A 19,772-nucleotide genomic window follows, 5' to 3' on the forward strand; every position below is an offset into this window, starting at 1 on the left:
CGCTCGAAATGATTACGATGAAAACCAGTTGCTGTACGGTAAATAGGTAATCGTTTGTGCGGCTGCTAATAAGTTTTGTTTGTTATGAAATTTCAACATATTACATACGTAGTTATCTTATGCTTTATATTTTCTTCCCTATTTTTATGATCTGTAAAAAATACTAAAAGTTTAAATATCCTTGTACCACATTAATTAAAATCCTAATACAAGGGTAGATACGAAGATGTTCGTATTTCTTAGTTAATTTCTGTTCAATAGAGTATGTAAGACTGAAATACATACCTTTCGTTTCGGTTACATCCGACAAAGGACATAAGGTTCATCCACGTCTTTTCTATAGGCTCTAGTTAACAACCTTACGATTGGTAGCGAAAAATGCTTAAAGAAGTCTCGGGCGAAATTTGATGAAAACAAAAACTGCAACATTGTAATAGTAATTAACACGGATAAATTGTAATTTTGAGTATATAAGTGCGAGATAGCGAATGTTTGTGCATGACTATTATAGACATGTGCATTACATCTTCTTGTATTACTTATGTGTTTATCAGTATAGAATGTATATTATGTTGTTGGTGGGTTTTATTTATTTATTTAAGGACCTCCAACGAAGGATACACGGCATATAATAAAAACAATGTAGTAGCATTTTTACAATTAACAATGTGACGTGCCTCTTCAATTATTAAATAAAATAAGATAAGTATTGGATTTTCGATTAAACAATATCTTTAGCCAGGCATCGGAAGCATTAGGTACTTTACAAAAGGAAACACTGAATCATTACATAATTTCCAAATTTAAGATACAATTTGTTTTATATCTAAAAAAAAAAACTATTATACATCATGATAGTAATAATATAAGAATAATTGATGTAAGATTAATGTGGAATCTTTCATGTATACAGTAAGGCAATGAATGATGTATTTAGGCCGGGGAAGCGTAATTAAGCAGTAAATCATGCGAGTTCAGCCACTTGTGTCTGTCCGACCGGTACCTACCATCAATCACATGTAAACAAGATTGAAAATAACCTCAAAACTTCGAACTTTGAACTTTTTACATAAATTTTGGATTGGTACCTATTGCAAGATAAGCTTAAAACTATGTATATAATTTTGAAATTCCATGACAAGGATAATTTAGATAACAAGGTACTGATTATTTTTTAAAAGAACATTCTAATTTCAAATTTGTGGATGTGGCAACGTCACTTTAGTCCATTGAAATGTTACATTTTTTAGGCTTTACCTTGCGTTTTTTAGAGGACGCAATTTTATTTTTTTGAAGTGTAGGGGGGGTTAGTGTAAAGCTAAAACCAAGTTTGTGGGGTCGCCACCCTTGTCCCACGGCCGCCATCTTGAAAATAGGGGTTGAAATGGTTTTTACGATGTATCTCTTAAACTATTTATCTGACAAAAAAAATGTAGAAGCATTTTTTGTTGCAAATTAAATTCTCTACAACTTTGGTCCAGTAACTTTTGTCGTAGAACTATAAATAAAAAGTTATAAGCGAAAATGTTAAGCAATTCAATGTTAAGCAATGTCCATTGCAACGTCATCAGAACGTGTGTTTATAAGGGTCATAATACTTTTTTTGTACTCTCATTAATACCCAAATACCCAAGGGACCATTAGGGAACAAAAGAACATCTGCCTGCTATTATTATTATTATTTCTAACCTCTCTTATTGTAAGAATAGCTGATAATATTGTGTTGAAGTTGTTCAACTTATATCTTTTAGTTGTGCTACATATTTCTGTACGTGCGGATGTATTTTATTATGTTTTTAATTGTGAAGACGATTTCGAATGATTTTAGACACAATTTTAACTTTAGTGAAAACTACTTTTTTCTTACTGTACATATTGCGTATTATTGTTATTACGTGAACAATCGAACCGATAATGTTGTTCGTCGTCGCAGCAGCAGCTCCAGTAGTTTATCGTCAGTTTCAGAAGCTCCAGAGCCAGACTTTGATTTTGTGAACAATTGCTTCATCTGTGCTAAAGCGATTCAGGATCCAAGTAATTCGCGTACAAGCCGACAACCGCGGGTTTGTGTTGTACGTAATGAGAGTACAAAAAAAAGTATTATGAACCTTATAAACACACGTTCTGATGACGTTGCAATGGGCATTGCTTAACATTGAATTTCTTAACATTTTCGCTGATAACTTTTTTATTTATAGTTCACGACAAAAAGTTATTGGACCAAAGTTGTAGAGAATTTAATTTGCAACAAAAAATGTTTATACATTTTTTTTGTCAGATAAATAGTTTAAGAGATACATCGTAAAAACCATTTCAACCTCTATTTTCAAGATGGCGGCCGTGGGACAAGGGTGGCGACCCCACAAACTTGGTTTTAGCTTTACACTGACCCCCCCTACACTTCAAAAAAATAAAATTGCGTCCTCTAAAAAACGCAACCCCAAATGTAACTTTTCAATGGACTATTTGATAACACGTAATATTATAATACCCAAAAAATCTGTTAAACAATTCAAGACGAGTTTCTTCTTCTTCTAAGTAGCTTTAAGTGACTTATGAATAGTGTTCCAGAGCGATTTAAAATCACGTGTGCAATTGTGCTAAAATATCATAAAATTACTAGTGGAAAAAAATAAAATCAATTGAGTATTTGATAATAACATATTTACACATTTCAAGCGTACAACCTTTACAAAGTTTTATTCGTTTATCTATGAAAGTGACAATATGGGGAAATTTCATATTATAATATATATAATAATATCAGCCCTGTATTATATACTTGCCCACTGCTGAGTAAGGGCCTCCTCTACTACTGAGAGGGATTAGCCCTTAGTCCACCACGCTGGCCTAGTGCGGATTGGTAAACTTCACACATCTTCGAAATTCCTATAGAGAACTTCTCAGATGTGCAGGTTTCCTCACGATGTTTTCCTTCACCGTTAAACCATAACGTTCCTATTACCTCTTCACAAAATGGGAACTGACTTCGGAACGTATGTATCACAGTTTTATGATACGCTTGGTGTCGTAATTCTGGATTATATTATGTCAAAATCGACTTAAAATATGCTTCAAACAGGAACACTTTAATGGGGTTAAACGGTTTCCCGAAGCTTTTGTTTTAGTTAACCTTTTTATGTGTTAACCTGTAGATACTAGTTTGGGCTAATCAGTAAATAATGTTGATTAATACAAATGAATAATGAAGAGTAAATTTTTTTCCGCAAAAATAGACCGTATGTGAGCACCCGGTTATAAACCAATGAATTCCTATCGGAGGGCTTACCTCATCCGAAAAATAGCTCTGATATAGTCTTTTTCGATCTGTGTTTTCAATACAAAATAATAGATTAGAAAAATCAAACAAAATTGAATGCGAGTAATAGATCCTTCTGATATTTTTCATGAATTGAATAACGAGATGTGTTACGTTCTCGGAACTATCATGATTGCGTAATCTCGGTCTAAAGCAATAAACATTAGGTGAAGCATTGTTTCTCTGTATAAATAATTGTATATCGAGTAATTGCGTATGGCATACAGAACATTCCTCTTACAACCTTCGTCTGAAGCACCCAAATGTTATTTAATAATTATCTCCCTCATCTTAGAACAATAAACATCATATATTGTTTACCCATTCCTGTAGTTTGTACAATGTGTATTTCTGTATACAGCTTAGGTATGTAGGTATTGTTATTAACTATCTATAATAAGTTCCTACTTCTTAAAAATCTTAAAGATTAGACAATGAAATGATTATTAAAATGACATTATATAAGTAAGTTTATAAAGACGACTGGATTTAGATGTTTTGAAATAAACAGAAACAGCTGAGCGAATTTAGATGCAATTTCATACCCAAATAGAATTGAATTTGTGTTACCTTACCTTATTACTTTTTATCCCGGAAGACTTATCGAGCCTTTCGCCATACTGCGTGTTAAATATAATTACTGGCAACATTCTTAAAATATTTCATTGCTAGCAACTCCTTTGCATTTTTTAGAATTTAAAAACATAATATTGATTATTCTGCCTGGTTCTCTGCTCAAGCTCATCATTTGTTTCATAGCCTTTATAAAATCGATAGAGGGCGTCTCAATTATTAATATGCCATATAGAGGGCAAATACTACAAAGATTTAAAATAGGAATATACTCGGTGGAGGTTTATTTAACAGTAAGAATTTACGATATTGAAAGATTTTTTAAAGAGGTAATATATGATAACGACGCGATCGTCCCGGCTAAATGAGAAATAAATCAGTGTATTTTTGCGGATTTCAATGTTGTAATATTAAACATCTATCGGAATATATGTATACGAAAGAAAGTAGTTCATCTTACTATTGGATAAATTGTCTTACTATGTCTGTTGTGTATTGTAGCATATCAAAATTGATTTCAGTACTTATTATAAATTATGTTCCATTCTTGAATAAAATATATTTCTAACGTTTACATTTACTATGTTTTTTATTTTATTAGGGAAACAAGTTATCAAAATACTATATTTACTCTAGATCTAAATTGTAATGAACTCAATGCTTTATTAATTACTGGGTTTTGGTTGCGGTCTCGCCCGTGTAAACAGTCTTTCACCACTACAAAATCCTTTAATAACCATCTCTGCGCCGTCAACAAAATCTACTTAAAATCAGATAAAAAATTCTTAAAAATCAAATATAACCCACAGAAGTACATTACCCTGATAAAAGTAGCCTATGTGTTAAATCAGGATATGATCTCTCCGTGTGCCAAATTTCATCGGAATCCTTACGGTTATGGAGTTTACATTTGACAAACATCCAAATCTTTTCACAAACATCCGCATTTATAATATTAGTAAGAAGTAAAAAAAGATTCCCATCTTCATTCATGTTGACATATCGTTAGGATGAAAATAATATACTTCAATTGCCATATCAAATATCATTGAAATATGAAAAAAATCAACATTCGTATGTCATAAGAGAACCATTTTCATATTTGACTTCCTAATTAGGTAGTTGAGACCGGGTTTGTTTGTTTCATGTCTAGGTTGTGACAAGGCTATTACAAAAAACTGAACATTTGAAGGAATTTATAATAAATAATTTATCTATAATTAATCGCAATCCTATATCTATAATTAATATTAGCACGCTCTGAAACGCTGTAACGGAGGGACATAAGGGTGTTTGACTTATTTTTATTTATAAATTTTATAAAATATGTGCGTTGTATAAATTTTAAGACAGAAGAAGTTATTGAAATCTGTTGAAAAATCTACAAGTTATAAGCCATTGAATTTAGTTAGTAAGAGTATCAAAAAACAGAAAAGGCGCGAAACACTTGCATGTGACGTCAGCGAGCATTACGCTGCGTGCGAAAGAAAAAGATGGAGCGATAGCCCCACTCCACGCCCATTCCTGCACGTAGCAATATTGGAATAAATATATATTGAAAACTGTAGCCATAAATAACATTTTATGAATTTCGAACAATTTAAAACAATAACAATTACCGAAATACAATAAAGGATTCTACCTTTAATAAATCAGTAAACTTTGGCTAAATCTTACTAATCCTCTCTCGTATTAATCCTTCTATAATCCTATAAATACCTATATTTAAAAGTACAGAAAATTTGATTACATTATTTTAAACCTTCGTTATCCCTTTTCATCTTAGATGTATAACAATTCTAGTGTATTTGATTTAATGGACAACATTCTTGACCCGTGAGAACTACAGAAATGACAATGGCAAGTTTTTTAAGGTACTTATATTAGATATATAACAACTCTAGTGTATCTGATGCTGCATTGATAAAATATAACATAACGTGCCAAAAACCCTACCTTCAGAGATTACTTTTAATTTTTTTTTTTTTTACTAAACTATAAAACATCTTCTGTTGCACCAATATTGGTGTCAAATATGAATTAGGAAGCAGATGACGGAATTACTTCATTTCCTACTATGTTCTACTGCTGCGAAGGTACGAGCGTTTATTAACAAACTTTACAAAGGTAGTATACCTGTTATTTACGTGGTTAACATGTCTATATAACTTCCGCGACATCAAAGAGAGCTTGATGACAATAGTGTCGCTGATTCTTACTCATGTTATTTTTATATTATAATAATATTCTATATTTTATTGTTCTTTAGAAGAAACGTAAACTAATAAGAAAAATTTATCGTTCTTTACGATAAAAAACAAATCAACAACAAAATGAAATATTGGTATTGTATACCGAAAACGTTTTAGGCAACAAATAATAAAATTTGTGTTATTTCAAAGCTAAAGTGGAGCCAAATGTGCCAAAATGTTAGTCCTGGAATATACGACATCGTTCCCTCGTGCTTGGTCATAATTTTTCATATTTTCGTATACCTCAGTTGGGAAGTTGGAGTTTGAGAATTAGGTTTAAGTCGTAAAATTCCAAAACGTTAAATTTTCTTAGCTGTGACTGTTACTTGATAAAATGTTTTTGTTTAGAGATTGTGATTTGTGTCGTGTTAATAATTTAAAAGCGTAGTAATACAGCTTCGAAGATTAATTATAATTGGAATAATAAAATCGTTAAGAATTATGACTAATAAATAATAAGTTATTCCAAGTATAAATAGTTTTCTTTGTTCATTCCAAGATTACTAAATTATTTAATTTAATAATGTTGTGGATTTTTCAGACACCTAGCCGCGATTTCGCTATTATTATTAATGTATTATACCATGTTACATCATTACGCGCATTTTTGTTACCTTGGAAACCGAAGTTTCCTAGTCTATTCGGAATCGAATCACTATTAGATAAATCCTCGATCTTGTAAATGTATCCGTTGCTGGTGGTGGAAGGTCTCTCATATGTCCGCCTGGATAGGTACCACCGCATTGTCTATTTCTGCCGCCAAGCACCAGTGTATAGTCACTGTTATATTCTGATTTGATGAACATTATAGCCGGTGTAACTACGGGACATAATAAAACTTAACATCTCATGTCTCAGGATGGCGAGCGCAGTGGAATACCAAACAATACTTTGTAATATCTAGTTGTTGGTTGGTGTTTCTACTGTTTATGGGCGGTAGTATCGCTTACCATCAGAACGGCAAGTTTGGCGCGGCATTCAAAGCAATAAAAAAATAAACTTATAAAATCTGTGTCAGACTAGGTCTTAATAATATTATTAGGCTTCATTTTGCATAGAAATGAAAGATAAGATAGTGAAAGATAAAACTTATAGTTTACGACAGTGCTTGAATTTGTTGCGTAAAACGCGAATTCTTAGACATTATAATTGAAGATTAAATGTAAAGTTCTTACAAAATGATTTCTTGTGTTTACGCGAATGTTAGACATTGTAATTAAACTAGTTTTCGGATTTTATCGCGATTTTAATTATTTTGGTTTTTGCCCGATGTTTCGAAAACTTTGCAGCCTTCATGATCAGTCCCCCCAGTGAAGGCTGCAAAGTTTTCGAAACGTCGGGAGAAAACCAAAATAATTAAAATCACGATAAAATCCGAAACATACTTTAATCTCAAGTTTTTACAAACTATTTTAGGAGACAGTCACATCTAGAACTATTGGCGAGTATACAGGTACGGTTAATAATATGGCATCGTAAGTATAAAACGATTAAAGTTTAACCTGGAAGTTGGCTCCGGCGCATGTTATTTATGCTTCACTAGTTTTATATCTAGGCCACAAAACAGCTTAGAAACCAATAGTTTGTAATACCTTGTTACGACGATACCTATACTAATTATAATTGGGCGTATGCTAGATTACCTGCAGAAGGTAATATTAAATAGAAGTGTTAGCGTGCACTGTTCATTATTAAATTTATATGATTTAATACTGAATGACAATCTAAAATAACAATATATGAACGGAGCCGTATATTATGTTGCGCTTTAAAGGCGTATTACCTCAGCGTGTTACGCATAAATGTATTTTACATAGCCTTACTGCATCTCCTTCACCCTAAGTATAAAGCTTAGTAAAATTGTTAATGAGAGGTAAGCAACAGACGCCGTTTGCAAATTGTCACGAAGTAAGAAGCTTAAGCGTAAATGTCTACTTACCTAAGTAATGCTCGATATTACGTTTTATTTGAGACAAAATCCAAAATTATTTAAACCTTTTATAACTGACTTTAGAGGTTTTGGTGAGCATGCAATTTCATAAGTATTAAATATAACGCCCCACCAACCTCCGATAAGTATTTTAATCTAAGCGAAAACATATTGATTCGGTTTAATCGCTATCCGAATCTTGGAACCTGGTTTCTAACGTTGAGAAAGAAATTACTACTGCTGCTATTAATGGAGATGTCTAGCCCTATGTAATATTAATATTGGTAATCTCTCTTATAAGGCCACCTGTCTTTGATGGATTCTCGCGTAATAAGTTAAATTTGACCACAACATTCACAGCATCGTTGGTTTTCAATCAAAATTTGTCACATAAATTTGTGCAAAATCGTTTGGGATGTGCAAAACAGTTTGCATGAAGCAAAATAAATTTCACCAAGTTGACAGTTATTGCAGACTCGCTGAGCATGTAATGAATACGATTAGTGGATAGGTATTTCAGAACTGTGACATTCAATTTGCGCGAAGTCCAACGCGTACCTCGACAAAAATTATTGTCACTTTATTCTCTTTGGCTTCAGCCAAATAGAATACGCTATTTTTTTCTGAAAATTTCAACGAATTAGTAAATTATTTGAATTCATGATAAAATAAATATGCAACAATGGAATAATGATAATATTTTTAATAAGTTTTGTGCAGGTATCTCAATGGCTTTGGTTATTTTTACACATTAGAAAATATTATAACGTACTTAAGCCGCTGTCATCATTGATAATATAAATATATTAGAACGCGGCCTAAGTGCGCATATTATCCCAGCAACCCTCTTCAAACCGGATGAAAGCCTCATCTGCTCGAGCCACAGCCCACAATTTCGATAAACATTCTGAGTTGTGCAATAGAACTTTCAAACTTTAATATTTGAGTTAAGTACTATTAAATGCAGGAAGGTTTTATTCAAGACGTTGAAAAAAAACTTTAATATAATTATTGTTGCATGATTAAAGATACTTTAAAAATTACAAAAAAAAACGGCACAATACTTTGGTGGGTTTATTCGACAATTAACACAGTGGGAAAAAGTTATTTGGCAACAGAAAAGTGTATCTTAAAGTTAAAACTAAACCGCGTACCTACGCTAGAGGTGAATAAATACTAGAAAAACTTTTGCTCCGCTACAAACTACTTCAGTGCGTTGGTCTTTTTTTAAATTGTACCTTTTTCTAGTAGAAAAAGGAAAATTACAAGCGCTTAGGATCTACTTGGAATTTTATATTGTAAATATTAATATATATATTATATTATGTATTATATTATATTAATATATAATAGTAATGAATATTAATGAAGATATACTTATTTCCGTTGTAGAATGTACATGCAAATTTTCATTAGAAATGCAAATGTATGTACATGGTTTGAATTAATTCATGGTTCGTATTAATACGCAAAGCTCATTATCATTTATCATAATCATTTACATTTTGGCACAATATCATAACTAGCGATAAAAAGAAGAAAATTGATGTATGAAATAAGTTTACAGTCTGGTTTTAAGAATAACCTTCATAATCAAGGCAATTTCTATCTAAAGTTTTAACATCTGAAAACGTATTTTATTCTTAAACAGTTAAAGGTCTTTACCACTGTTACAGCTGGATGCAGTATTATCGAAGTGAAACCCGTTGATTCATTGTGATACAGATTCTTTGTTAGAAAAATCTACTAAATAGATTAAGAACGAACTTAATGAAATTGGATTTCCATTTGAAGAAAGTACGTTTATTTTAAATCTTTTCGCTTCTAAATAAATTTGTTTTCAGTTTATTTTGATTGAGAGTAGTCAGCCCCATCTGCGATGCTACTCATATTTAAGATTTGAGATGCTACGAAATGATTATGAATAATTTAGAAAATTTTTGATAAATTAAGGTTTTCAATATGAATATTATTATATTATTTACTAGGTGTTGCTTGCGGATTCGCCCGCGTAAAAGCCCTCCCCACTAAACAGGACCCTAAATCATTGAAGTGGCCTATATGGCCATAGTACGTCATTAGCGCTTAGTATTTAAAAAAAAAATTACAACTTCCAATATTTTAAATGAGCGTAATAAAAAATTGCATAAAACATTAATCCTGAATAAGGTCTTTTTTTTTTTTTTTTTTTTTTTTTTTTTTTTCATGGGGAAAATCCTATTGGATCCCTACCTACTAATGGTAAGCAGGGTATGCCGGACTTTTACCGGCTAAAAACCCCATGGTAGTCTCCATCTGCACCTTGGTGAAGCTCTGGGACCTCAAAATGAACACGCCAGAACTCCACCAGTGCTTTGCTGAAAGCACTGTCTCGGTGGAGGAATAAGAGCTCTTACTAATACCCTCCACTCTCAATACAATCTATCTGCAGGCTTTTAAGCAGATGTACCAGGGCGATGGATACGACCGCCTTGGCGTCTTCGTCTTCGAACAGGGTCGGCCCTCTCCCGATCCCGCTCTGCGGCCTCCTTCGCAATCATGACAGTTTCACAGAAGGAGGCCACTGCTTTCCAGTTGGATTCTCCCACCAGCATCGCCATCACGACTGCGGGCAGGGGAGAGATTACTTCCAATCCGACCCGTTAGGGCTCGACGTTCCCCATCCCACGCAGGACACTGCGCGAGTGTGTGGTCCGCCGAGTCTCCTGAGCAGTGCCACCGCAGTGGTGGCAGTTCGATGTTGCCTCACGTCCTATCTTATTCAGGTAATCGCCAAAGCACCCGTGCCCGGTGATCACCTGAGTCAGTCTATAGGTGAGTCTTCCATCTTTTGGTCCATCCAGTCTTTAAAGACCGGGAGGATTGCTTCGACGACGCGTTTATGCACATAAGGCTCCTCGCAGAGCCTTGAGTGCCACGCCGCTAATGCATTTTGTTTTTCGTCCCGTCTAATGGCCACCGCAAACGCCGTTATTGGCTGGCTCTCCGCTTGTCTGGCGGACAATACGCATCCGGTCGTAGACCTTTGCGTCCATGTCTGCCAGTATATCCATGGGAGGGAATCGCGCCAAAATTGTCGCCGCCTCAAATGATATGGTACGATATCCTCGTATGATCCTGATGGCCATCTTTCTCTGAAGTCTATGGAGCTTCATTCTGCATCGACGGACGGTCAAGCGCTTATACCAAACAGGTGCCCCGTAGAGAGCCATCGATCGCACTACACCCGCATAAAGACGGCGAACTTCCTCTCTAGGTCCCCGAGATTAGGTAGTAGTCTGTGCATGGCACCCGCTATCCTTTCTACACGAGGGACAAGACGCTCAAAATGTTCTTCAAAGCCCCAACGACCGTCTAAGGTGAGGCCCAAGTACTTAATATACCGGCTGACCTGTACTTCCGATTCACCTACTCGAATTTTCGAGTTGGGTGGTTCTCTGCCCCGCGATAGCTTGTGAAACCATAACGCCTCCGTTTTGTGAGGCGCTATTTGGAGACCTAATTCGCGTATTTTAGTAGCTATGATTGCCACCCCACGTTCAGCAAGCTCTATGGTCCTCTCGAAATTTTCCTCGACAGCAATAATAAGAGTATCATCCGCATAGCAAGTGATATATATGTCGGCAGGGAGTTTGACTCGCAGAACTGCATCGAATGCAATGTTCCAAAGGAGAGGCCCTAACACTGATCCCTGTGGAACCCCACAATGCATTTCCCTTCGGGTAAGACAACCATCCTGGCCAGTGTATTGTATATGCCTGTCACTTAGATACGCCCCGATTACAGCTTGCAGGTAAGAAGGCACCAAGTGATGTACCAGTCCCTTTCTTATGGCATCCCATGGTAGGGAGTTAAAGGCATTGACAATATCCAAACTTATCGCCAACGCTACTCCTCCCCGGGAAACAGCTAGATCCGACAGGGAGCGTACGCGAAGGATCGCGTCAATTGTCGATCGCCCCTGTCTGAAGCCATATTGACTGTCCGACAAATCGGGGCCAACACGCGACAAATGTCCGTTAAGTCGAGCAGCGACTATTCTTTCAAATAATTTGCCAGCCTCGTCTAATAGACATATAGGACGGTAGGCAGACGGAGAATCTGCAGTCCTGCCTTCTTTCTTAAGAAGAACCAATTTGGCCTCTTTCCAGAGTATGGGGAAAGTGGCAGTACGGAGACATCCGTCAAACAGCCGTCTTAGTCTGTCTCCCAGTGCAGGTAAAGCCAATACCCAAGCCCGGCCGGGAATTCCGTCCGGACCCGGCGCAGTATTTCGGGCGCGCAAACGGCGTACAGCTCGATTTAGTTCCTCTTCGGTTACTCCTAGTTCTTCAGACCAGTCCGTTGGCATTACTGGGGCAGTTATGGAGCATCTCTGACCTATTGGAAACAAGGTATCAATTATTCGACCCAGTTGGTCTGGTTCTAGGGTTTCCGTTAGAGGTGGCATCCATGGACGGAGCCTGCCTAGCACCATTTTATATGGACGCCCCCAAGGATCTCTGTCTAGTCCTTCCAAGAGCTCATCCCAAGACCGTGACTTTGCAGTCTTAATAGCGGCTTGGAGTGCTATTGTAGCAGCTCGGTACGCCCTGTACGCTGTGTCCACCTCAATAGTCGTAGTTCGCCTTCTTCTTCGAGCTCTTGTATATTGGCGACGGTTTTGCAGACAGATAGTACGTAGCTGTGCAATTTCTTCCGACCACCAGTATACAGCCTTTCGATTGACAGTCTTGGCTCTGGGCATGGATGCGTCACATATGCGGACCATCGTGCTCCGGAACCAAACTGCCTCAGCTTCTGGGTCAGTTATGACCGTGTCGGGCGTTGTGGGCCAAGCCGCAATGTTGGCAGCGGCTTTATGTATATCGGGGTTAAGCCTTTTAATGGACCAACGCCGAGGAGTACAGCTATTTTCATGACTAAAGTTTGTGTTCGGCCGCCGGTGAGTCACGTTAAAAATAATGTGACGATGGTCGGAGAGGGTAACTATTTCTTCTGCGACCCGCCATCCAGATATTATATTAATTGCAGAGGGGGTTACCCATGTGAGGTCTACGACCGACTCCCCCGCCATCTCACGCATGTGCTTACAGAGCCTCGGTTCATAAGGCGCAGATCAAGTCCAGCCGCCCAATCTTGTATTGTCTCACCCCTACGATCATCCCTGCGATTTCCCCAAACTCTTGAGTGAGCATTGAAGTCTCCAAGAGCGATTGTTGGTCGAGGTAAGCATCTACGTATACAGTTTGCTACCTTATCCAAGTACTCCTCGTATTCATAAATCGATGTATTGGGCGAGATGTAGCACCCCACAATAGCTAAAGATCCCCATTTCACTGCAACAAAACCTTCCCCTTTTTCCATTAAAGAGCAGGGTGGAGTGTCTTGCATACCCGCCCAATAGACAGCGACAGAGCCCCGCTCATCTCCGAACCATCGAGGATGATCCGGAACAGTGTAGGGCTCCGCCACCACAGCCAATGCAACGGACCACTCCGCAATGGTTTGCAGTAGCAGGTTCCGCGCATTGCGGCAGTGATTCAGGTTGCTTTGAAGAATTTTTAAGGCTGGGAATGTGCCGTGTCCATAGTCTCCTCAGTGATTGTTTGGCTCTGAGCGGAAGGAGCCTGCTTCTTACTCCCGCTCGTTTTTGCTGCTAAACCACATTTCTTCCCAAACCGATGGTCTGATGGGCATTCAAAATCCACACAAAGTGGACACTTTAAAGCCTCTGCAGTACACTGGTTGGCTTTATGTCCAAGTTCGCTGCAGGCATAGCAACGTTTACTTCTATCCACATTGTTAGGACATTTAACGCCCACATGACCCTTTTCGAGACATCGATAGCAATGCAAAGGTCTGGCTTCCAAAATGTCTACCCTTACAGTCCCCCATCCTATGTGGATACGTTTACCAGCTGCTATCCTTTGCACTGCCGTAAGCGGGCATCTCACCCAGCAGGTCCCCATAGATGTGTTTGTTCTACGAATTTCACCCGTTTTAATATCTTCAATGAGACATCCGCCAGCATTAGCAACAGCTATAGCCACTTCTTTTAGAGTAACGGCATCGTCGAGGTCCTTCAACCGAATTTCTCCCGTTTTAGTTGGACGATTCACCCGTACGTTTTGGTCAGAAAGAACCTCACGCATCCGTACTGCTAGCCTTTCAGCTTTGGCGCCACATTCTGGGCCCTGAACTGCTACAAGGAGCCCCCCGGTGAGCGTTCTCTTGAAGCGAGCGTCTTCTATGCCAAGGTCCGACAGACTTATCTTGGCTTTGGCTTGCTCTGTAATTGTAGCATAACTTGTGGGGGAGCCATCTACTACAGTGATTGTAACAGCCGCAGTCTCCTTTTTGGTCGCCTTTCCTTTTTTTTTCCTTTTGGAAGTGGGCTTTTTGGGCTTCGATTTACCGACGGTCTCCCATGTTTGCTCTAGCGGTGTTGTTGTTAGTGGCTCTGAGCGCGCAACTGGTGGCAAGTCTTCTACTGGCGGATGAATAGGTCCGGCCTTCCTAGCATTTTTCTTTTTTCTACCATTTTTTTCGACCTGCATTGCCTGAGCTTGAGATTGTTGCATCGTAGCAGTTGTCTCTTTTCCCAGTGAAGGACTTGGGAACCTATCGGGAAATATTTCTGCCTTAAGGGCCGCAAATTGGCTTTTTACTAACGTTTTTACTTGGGCCATGAGCCTTTCTTCGGCGTTACTTTTTTTTAAACTTAAAGGATAGGGGGCGGGACGTGCACCCTCGTTGCTCTGCCCAGATACACTTCTAACCGATGTCATAGACACCTGCCCTCCAAGTTTACAAATCTCTGTAGTGAGGTTAGACAGTTGTGAGCGCAATACCACAATCTCGTTCTCTAGTCTTTTAATATCTAAAGTAGACCGCCGGGTTAGTTCTTCAGTTGTGGCCTTAAGCCAATGCATGGCTTTTTTAAGCTCATGGCCATTTTCGCATTTAAGACTACGGGTTTTTTCCATCGCCTTTTCTAAAGTCTCTAGATGTTCTTTTATGCAGTCGCCCAATTGATCGCTAGGTTGCGACTGCACAATTTGACTCAACTCGTCCAAGTTAGGAAGTGTCCTCTTTATAATTCCTGAGACAGACGCAACAGAAGGATTTTCTCCCTCCGTGTCTATTTCCGTGGTCATCTCTTCGGCCGATTGCTTTTCTGTAACGGTTTGCCGTTTCGGCTTAGGCAATATATTCGCTTTTGTAGGAGGTCTACCCCTCTTACGCGTGCGAGCTACATCAGATGCAGTCGATGCCAGAGACATATATGAGCCATCTGAGTCCACTGTATCACTTTCCACAATCGGCGCCCGGACTGGCGTCCTCGGGCGCACCAAGTTTGCACGTTTTCCACGTGTTGAAGCTGTTGGTATCGCATTCTTCTCTTTACCTTCTTTATCAATAATTTTATTTGGATTATTCATAATTATTCCCACGAGAATTGGGGAAATGGTGGTCCATTCGTGCAGTGCCCCATGTACACGAATAAGCCTATGTGTAACCCACCACGGGTGTCGGCCGGTACCCTGGCGGAGGTCGCACTAACGACTGATCTGCCCGTCAGCCATGCATCCTCTCGCGGTGCGCCGCCACTTAGGATTCGGGGTAATTTTTTATAGAGGTTTTCTTCCTCGCGGTCCGGCTGTTAAAGGCAAGACCCTCGGTCCCGACTAAGGCTGCGAGACATGACCACAGCACCTCATATCGGGATTGCGAGATCGACGGTGGCTAGCTGTAACTAGCCCTCGCACATCGCGAGTGTGAGCCCGTCCTCATTCTTCCACAGCGTCTCTCTGCTAAACAGAGAGGCACGTCGAAAAACATCTTTTGTGCTGGTTTTGGTCCACGCCATTTCTGGAACCCCGTAGGGGCCTTTCCCCTATCCGCCACCCAGGGGACGCGCCCGATGGGAGACCAGCAACTCCACACGGGGAATAAGGTCTATCCATGTGCCAAATTTTATCAAAATTCATGTAGCTGTTTCACCGTTTACTTCTACCCAACATCCAAAGTTTTTGCAAACATTTGCATTTATAATAATAATAAGAATGTGTCGACATATATACACATTAGTAGATAAGATACATCCATAGCTTTACAAATCATAAGAACGTTCTTACTTATCCGTGCGCAAATCGAACAAATCGAAGGGGCCATATCCGGACTAGAGCCTAAATACCATTCTATGCCAGATACATCCATTTAAATGAGTATTGTTATAGTTTATTTTATAACTTGTCTGTGGGCTTCCCAGTCTCGACGGGGCCATGGATGAACAACGTTGTGGTTTGCAACTTGCAGAATGAGGTCTTTTGCCACTTACGCCAACACAAGCAGTACAATACACTAGGGTATACTATATTTTTTAATTAGCGTTGCCTATGGGTATTAGGTTGTTATCCGTTTTGTTTATTTTCTTACTAATTTTAATTTTGCTATGAATTTATTCCATACTCTTATACATTTTGAAATGTCTAAATCATATTTAATTAGAATATAATAATATTCTTACCACTACATAAATTAAGAGACCAAGTTAAACGTCAGGTATCCACAATGACAAGATAGAAACCTTATTTATATTAGTTATTTTACTAACACAAATTGTTTGTAAATCTAAACAATTCCATAGCACCTCGCTCATTATCATTATTCGCAAAAAAATATAGAGAATAATGAAGCAACCGATATGTTTAATGTATGTATACATAAAAGGGAATTAAAATTAGATTTTTAAGAATAAAATCATTGAGATTTCCATTAACAACGAATGCTTTAAAGAAGCGCAGAGTTAATCTATTTCAGAGGAACTTAATGATGAGACTGGCTTATCGCCAACAGTGCTGGTCAGAATGTTTGACTATTTTCCAAACGAAACTCCCGCATTATTCAGTATTCCCCAGTCACAAAAACTGGGACACATGTACATATTTATTGTAATGTGTTTTACAAGGACAGGAATATCCGTACAAGGTTTTATTGCTCCTAACAATTAATATTTAATGTTGGTTTTGCGTAACTGTTTCAATGTTTGCAGCGTAAATAATATCGATTGACATTAATATGATTTAACTCATGTGCAGGCATATCGTAGAGTTTCGTAGTACAGTAGTAAACGATTATAACCACTCCGGCTATAGCGACGCATCGGTTAATACGACTACATAGTAATTTCTCTTTAAATAAATATTATATATAAAAAGCGTATCGTTTATAACGACTATGGGATATAGCGTCTAGATTCAGTGATACCTTCGAAGTCGCTATAACCAGTTTTCACTGTATCTAAAGGCAGAAACGACTGATAAAATAACAATAATTACGCAAGTTATAATTTGGAGCTCTACAAACTTTCTCAATGTACCCATATTCCAATAACCCTGTAATTTCTATGCCCATATAATGCTGTTTATAAGCAGTAAATATTTCGACGCCCCTTTCCCTGGATGTCTACATAAAAAGTGTATTTGGATTTGTGTTTGCGTCAAATCTTGAAAATCAGGTGAGGGAATTAAGATAAAAGCCCACTGTAACCGCAACCTGTGAAAGATTTTATTCGATCTTCGAATGGGCGGAGTTTGGGCAATTTGTCACAGTTTCGTCGGGTTGTTCTTATTCGGGTAAAGACTATCTTCTAGAAATAAAGGGATTCGGGCTCGGAATTGTGTTTAAAGGTAATGTATTTTGGACGGTGATAAATCTTTTTTTAATAGTTTACTTTGATCTGAATGTGCAATCTAGGCTGTTCGATGGTAATTTAATGTCTATTTGTGACTGGCTATATTATTGGTATTAAAAAGCAGACAATTATTTATGTTAAGGGCTGCAAAAAATACCCAATGTAAATATTCAGCCTTAAATTCTTTATTCAAAACTATTGGCGCATACTTTTATGGAACATCCTATATTGATCAACCTATCACATATTATTATAGAATAATCAAAAACTCGTATATTCAATCATCTGACTAATGGCATAGTAAGTTTGAACACCCAGGATTTCTTGGGTTCGATATCCAGATTGGGCAATCAAAATTATTGACTGCTTTGCGATTTAAAAAAATATCTTTTTAATATTTTCATTACCATTGATCGTTAAAAAAATATAGACTTCATATTTGTATACGCTATAACAATCTGGTGCCGCATTTAATATTATAGAAATAAACTCGGAAGATCATGGAACTACTAGTAGCACTACTATTTAGATTTTTATAGATACAAGCGAGAAAGTACAATTATTGTCTTTATGTGTGTAAAAAATGTAACGGGATGGCCCACCAAATTTAAAATCATCATAAAATCGTTTCGTGAAGGAATATAATAGAACCTAAAGCACCAAACAATAAAACTTTCCTCTAATTCAACGTCAAACAGATAAGGTATTTTGGCAACAGGAAAAAATAACGAAGAGTGCCTTAAAATTCTGTTATTTTACAAAAGTTTACTTCATGAAATAATAATTTGATAACTGCCATGTCGCACTTTAGAAAAATGCCCGCTATTTTTAAACTGAAATTGTCATTTGAATCATTCATAGAACCAATTTCGTTTGTGGTTGCAGATGCATAAACCCGCATAATTTGAAGTAGTTTGGTAAAGTATTATTAGGATTTTTGAGAACTGGGCTTTGGTAGGAACCGGGCTACGTTATATTACACTACCTTATGGAATTTGTATAAATAAAAATAAATGATGTCAGTCCTGTATTATATACTGTCCCACTGTTGGGCACGGGCCTCCTCTGCTACTGTGAGGGAATAGGCCTTAGTCCACCACGCTGGCCTAGTGCGAGTTGGTAGACTTCACACACCCTCGAAAATTCTTAATAGAGAATTTCTCAGGTATGCAGGTTTCCATCACCGTTAAAATAGGCGATAATTCACAAAGAATACACACATAACTTTTTAGAAAAGTCAGAGGTGTGTGCCCTTGGGATTTGAACCTGCGGATATTCGTCTCGGCAGTCACTTCCACACCCAACTAGACTATCGCCGCTTATATAAATAAACTCCATAATATTATGTTGTTATTTAATGCCAATGGAGTTGGGCACATTGTTAATTTGTCAAGCCTACAGTCGTGACGTTGATTTACTCATCTAAACCAACATCGTTATTAGTCGAGCTTACATTATAATGTTAAATTTCTATGTCCAAATGTGTTTATCTATTTACTAGCCCGTAATCAAATATTTAAAATATAAACATTAAACAGATAAATGATGCAAAGACGTATTTGCATACAATTCGATGGATAATTTCAATAACTGATAATAAACTGTTTGTATTCATTGTTAGTTTGTAATCATGTTTGTTATATGTTAATAAAGTAGTTCTTATGTTAAAAACATAGTAAATAGAAATAAATATTCATTAACTGCTCATAGTTAAAACTGGCGAGTAAGTTACTTGATATAGCATAGATACTCATAATTCCGATAAAAATTGGTATAGCTATATCAGCTTTAAAGGAAAATAAATGAGTTCAGTAAAGAGACTGTCCTTTGGACTTCTGCCAATCTCACTCATCGTGTGACAGGCAGCAGCGAGACGTCCCTTTGCGTCGTATTTTTAAAGTCCATGATACATTTTCAATCCAGCCAGTCTCTTTAAGCTGTAGACGAATATACCGTAGTTCTATAACATAAAACACAATGTGTATTGATTTTTCCGTT

At 37.4% G+C, this 19,772-nt stretch overlaps 1 protein-coding gene across 1 annotated transcript; it reads right to left on the bottom strand.

Annotated features, from left to right (window-relative positions):
• Positions 1 to 13,638: 13,638 nt before the first annotated feature.
• Positions 13,639 to 15,519, bottom strand: LOC119189839. The gene has a single exon (XM_037440504.1). It carries the CDS (start codon positions 15,517 to 15,519, stop codon positions 13,639 to 13,641), a length of 1,881 nt encoding a protein of 626 aa, XP_037296401.1.
• Between the last annotated feature and the right edge of the window lie 4,253 nt (positions 15,520 to 19,772).

This window comes from Manduca sexta, chromosome 19, assembly GCF_014839805.1.
Source record: "Manduca sexta isolate Smith_Timp_Sample1 chromosome 19, JHU_Msex_v1.0, whole genome shotgun sequence".
Lineage (NCBI taxonomy): Eukaryota > Metazoa > Arthropoda > Insecta > Lepidoptera > Sphingidae > Manduca > Manduca sexta.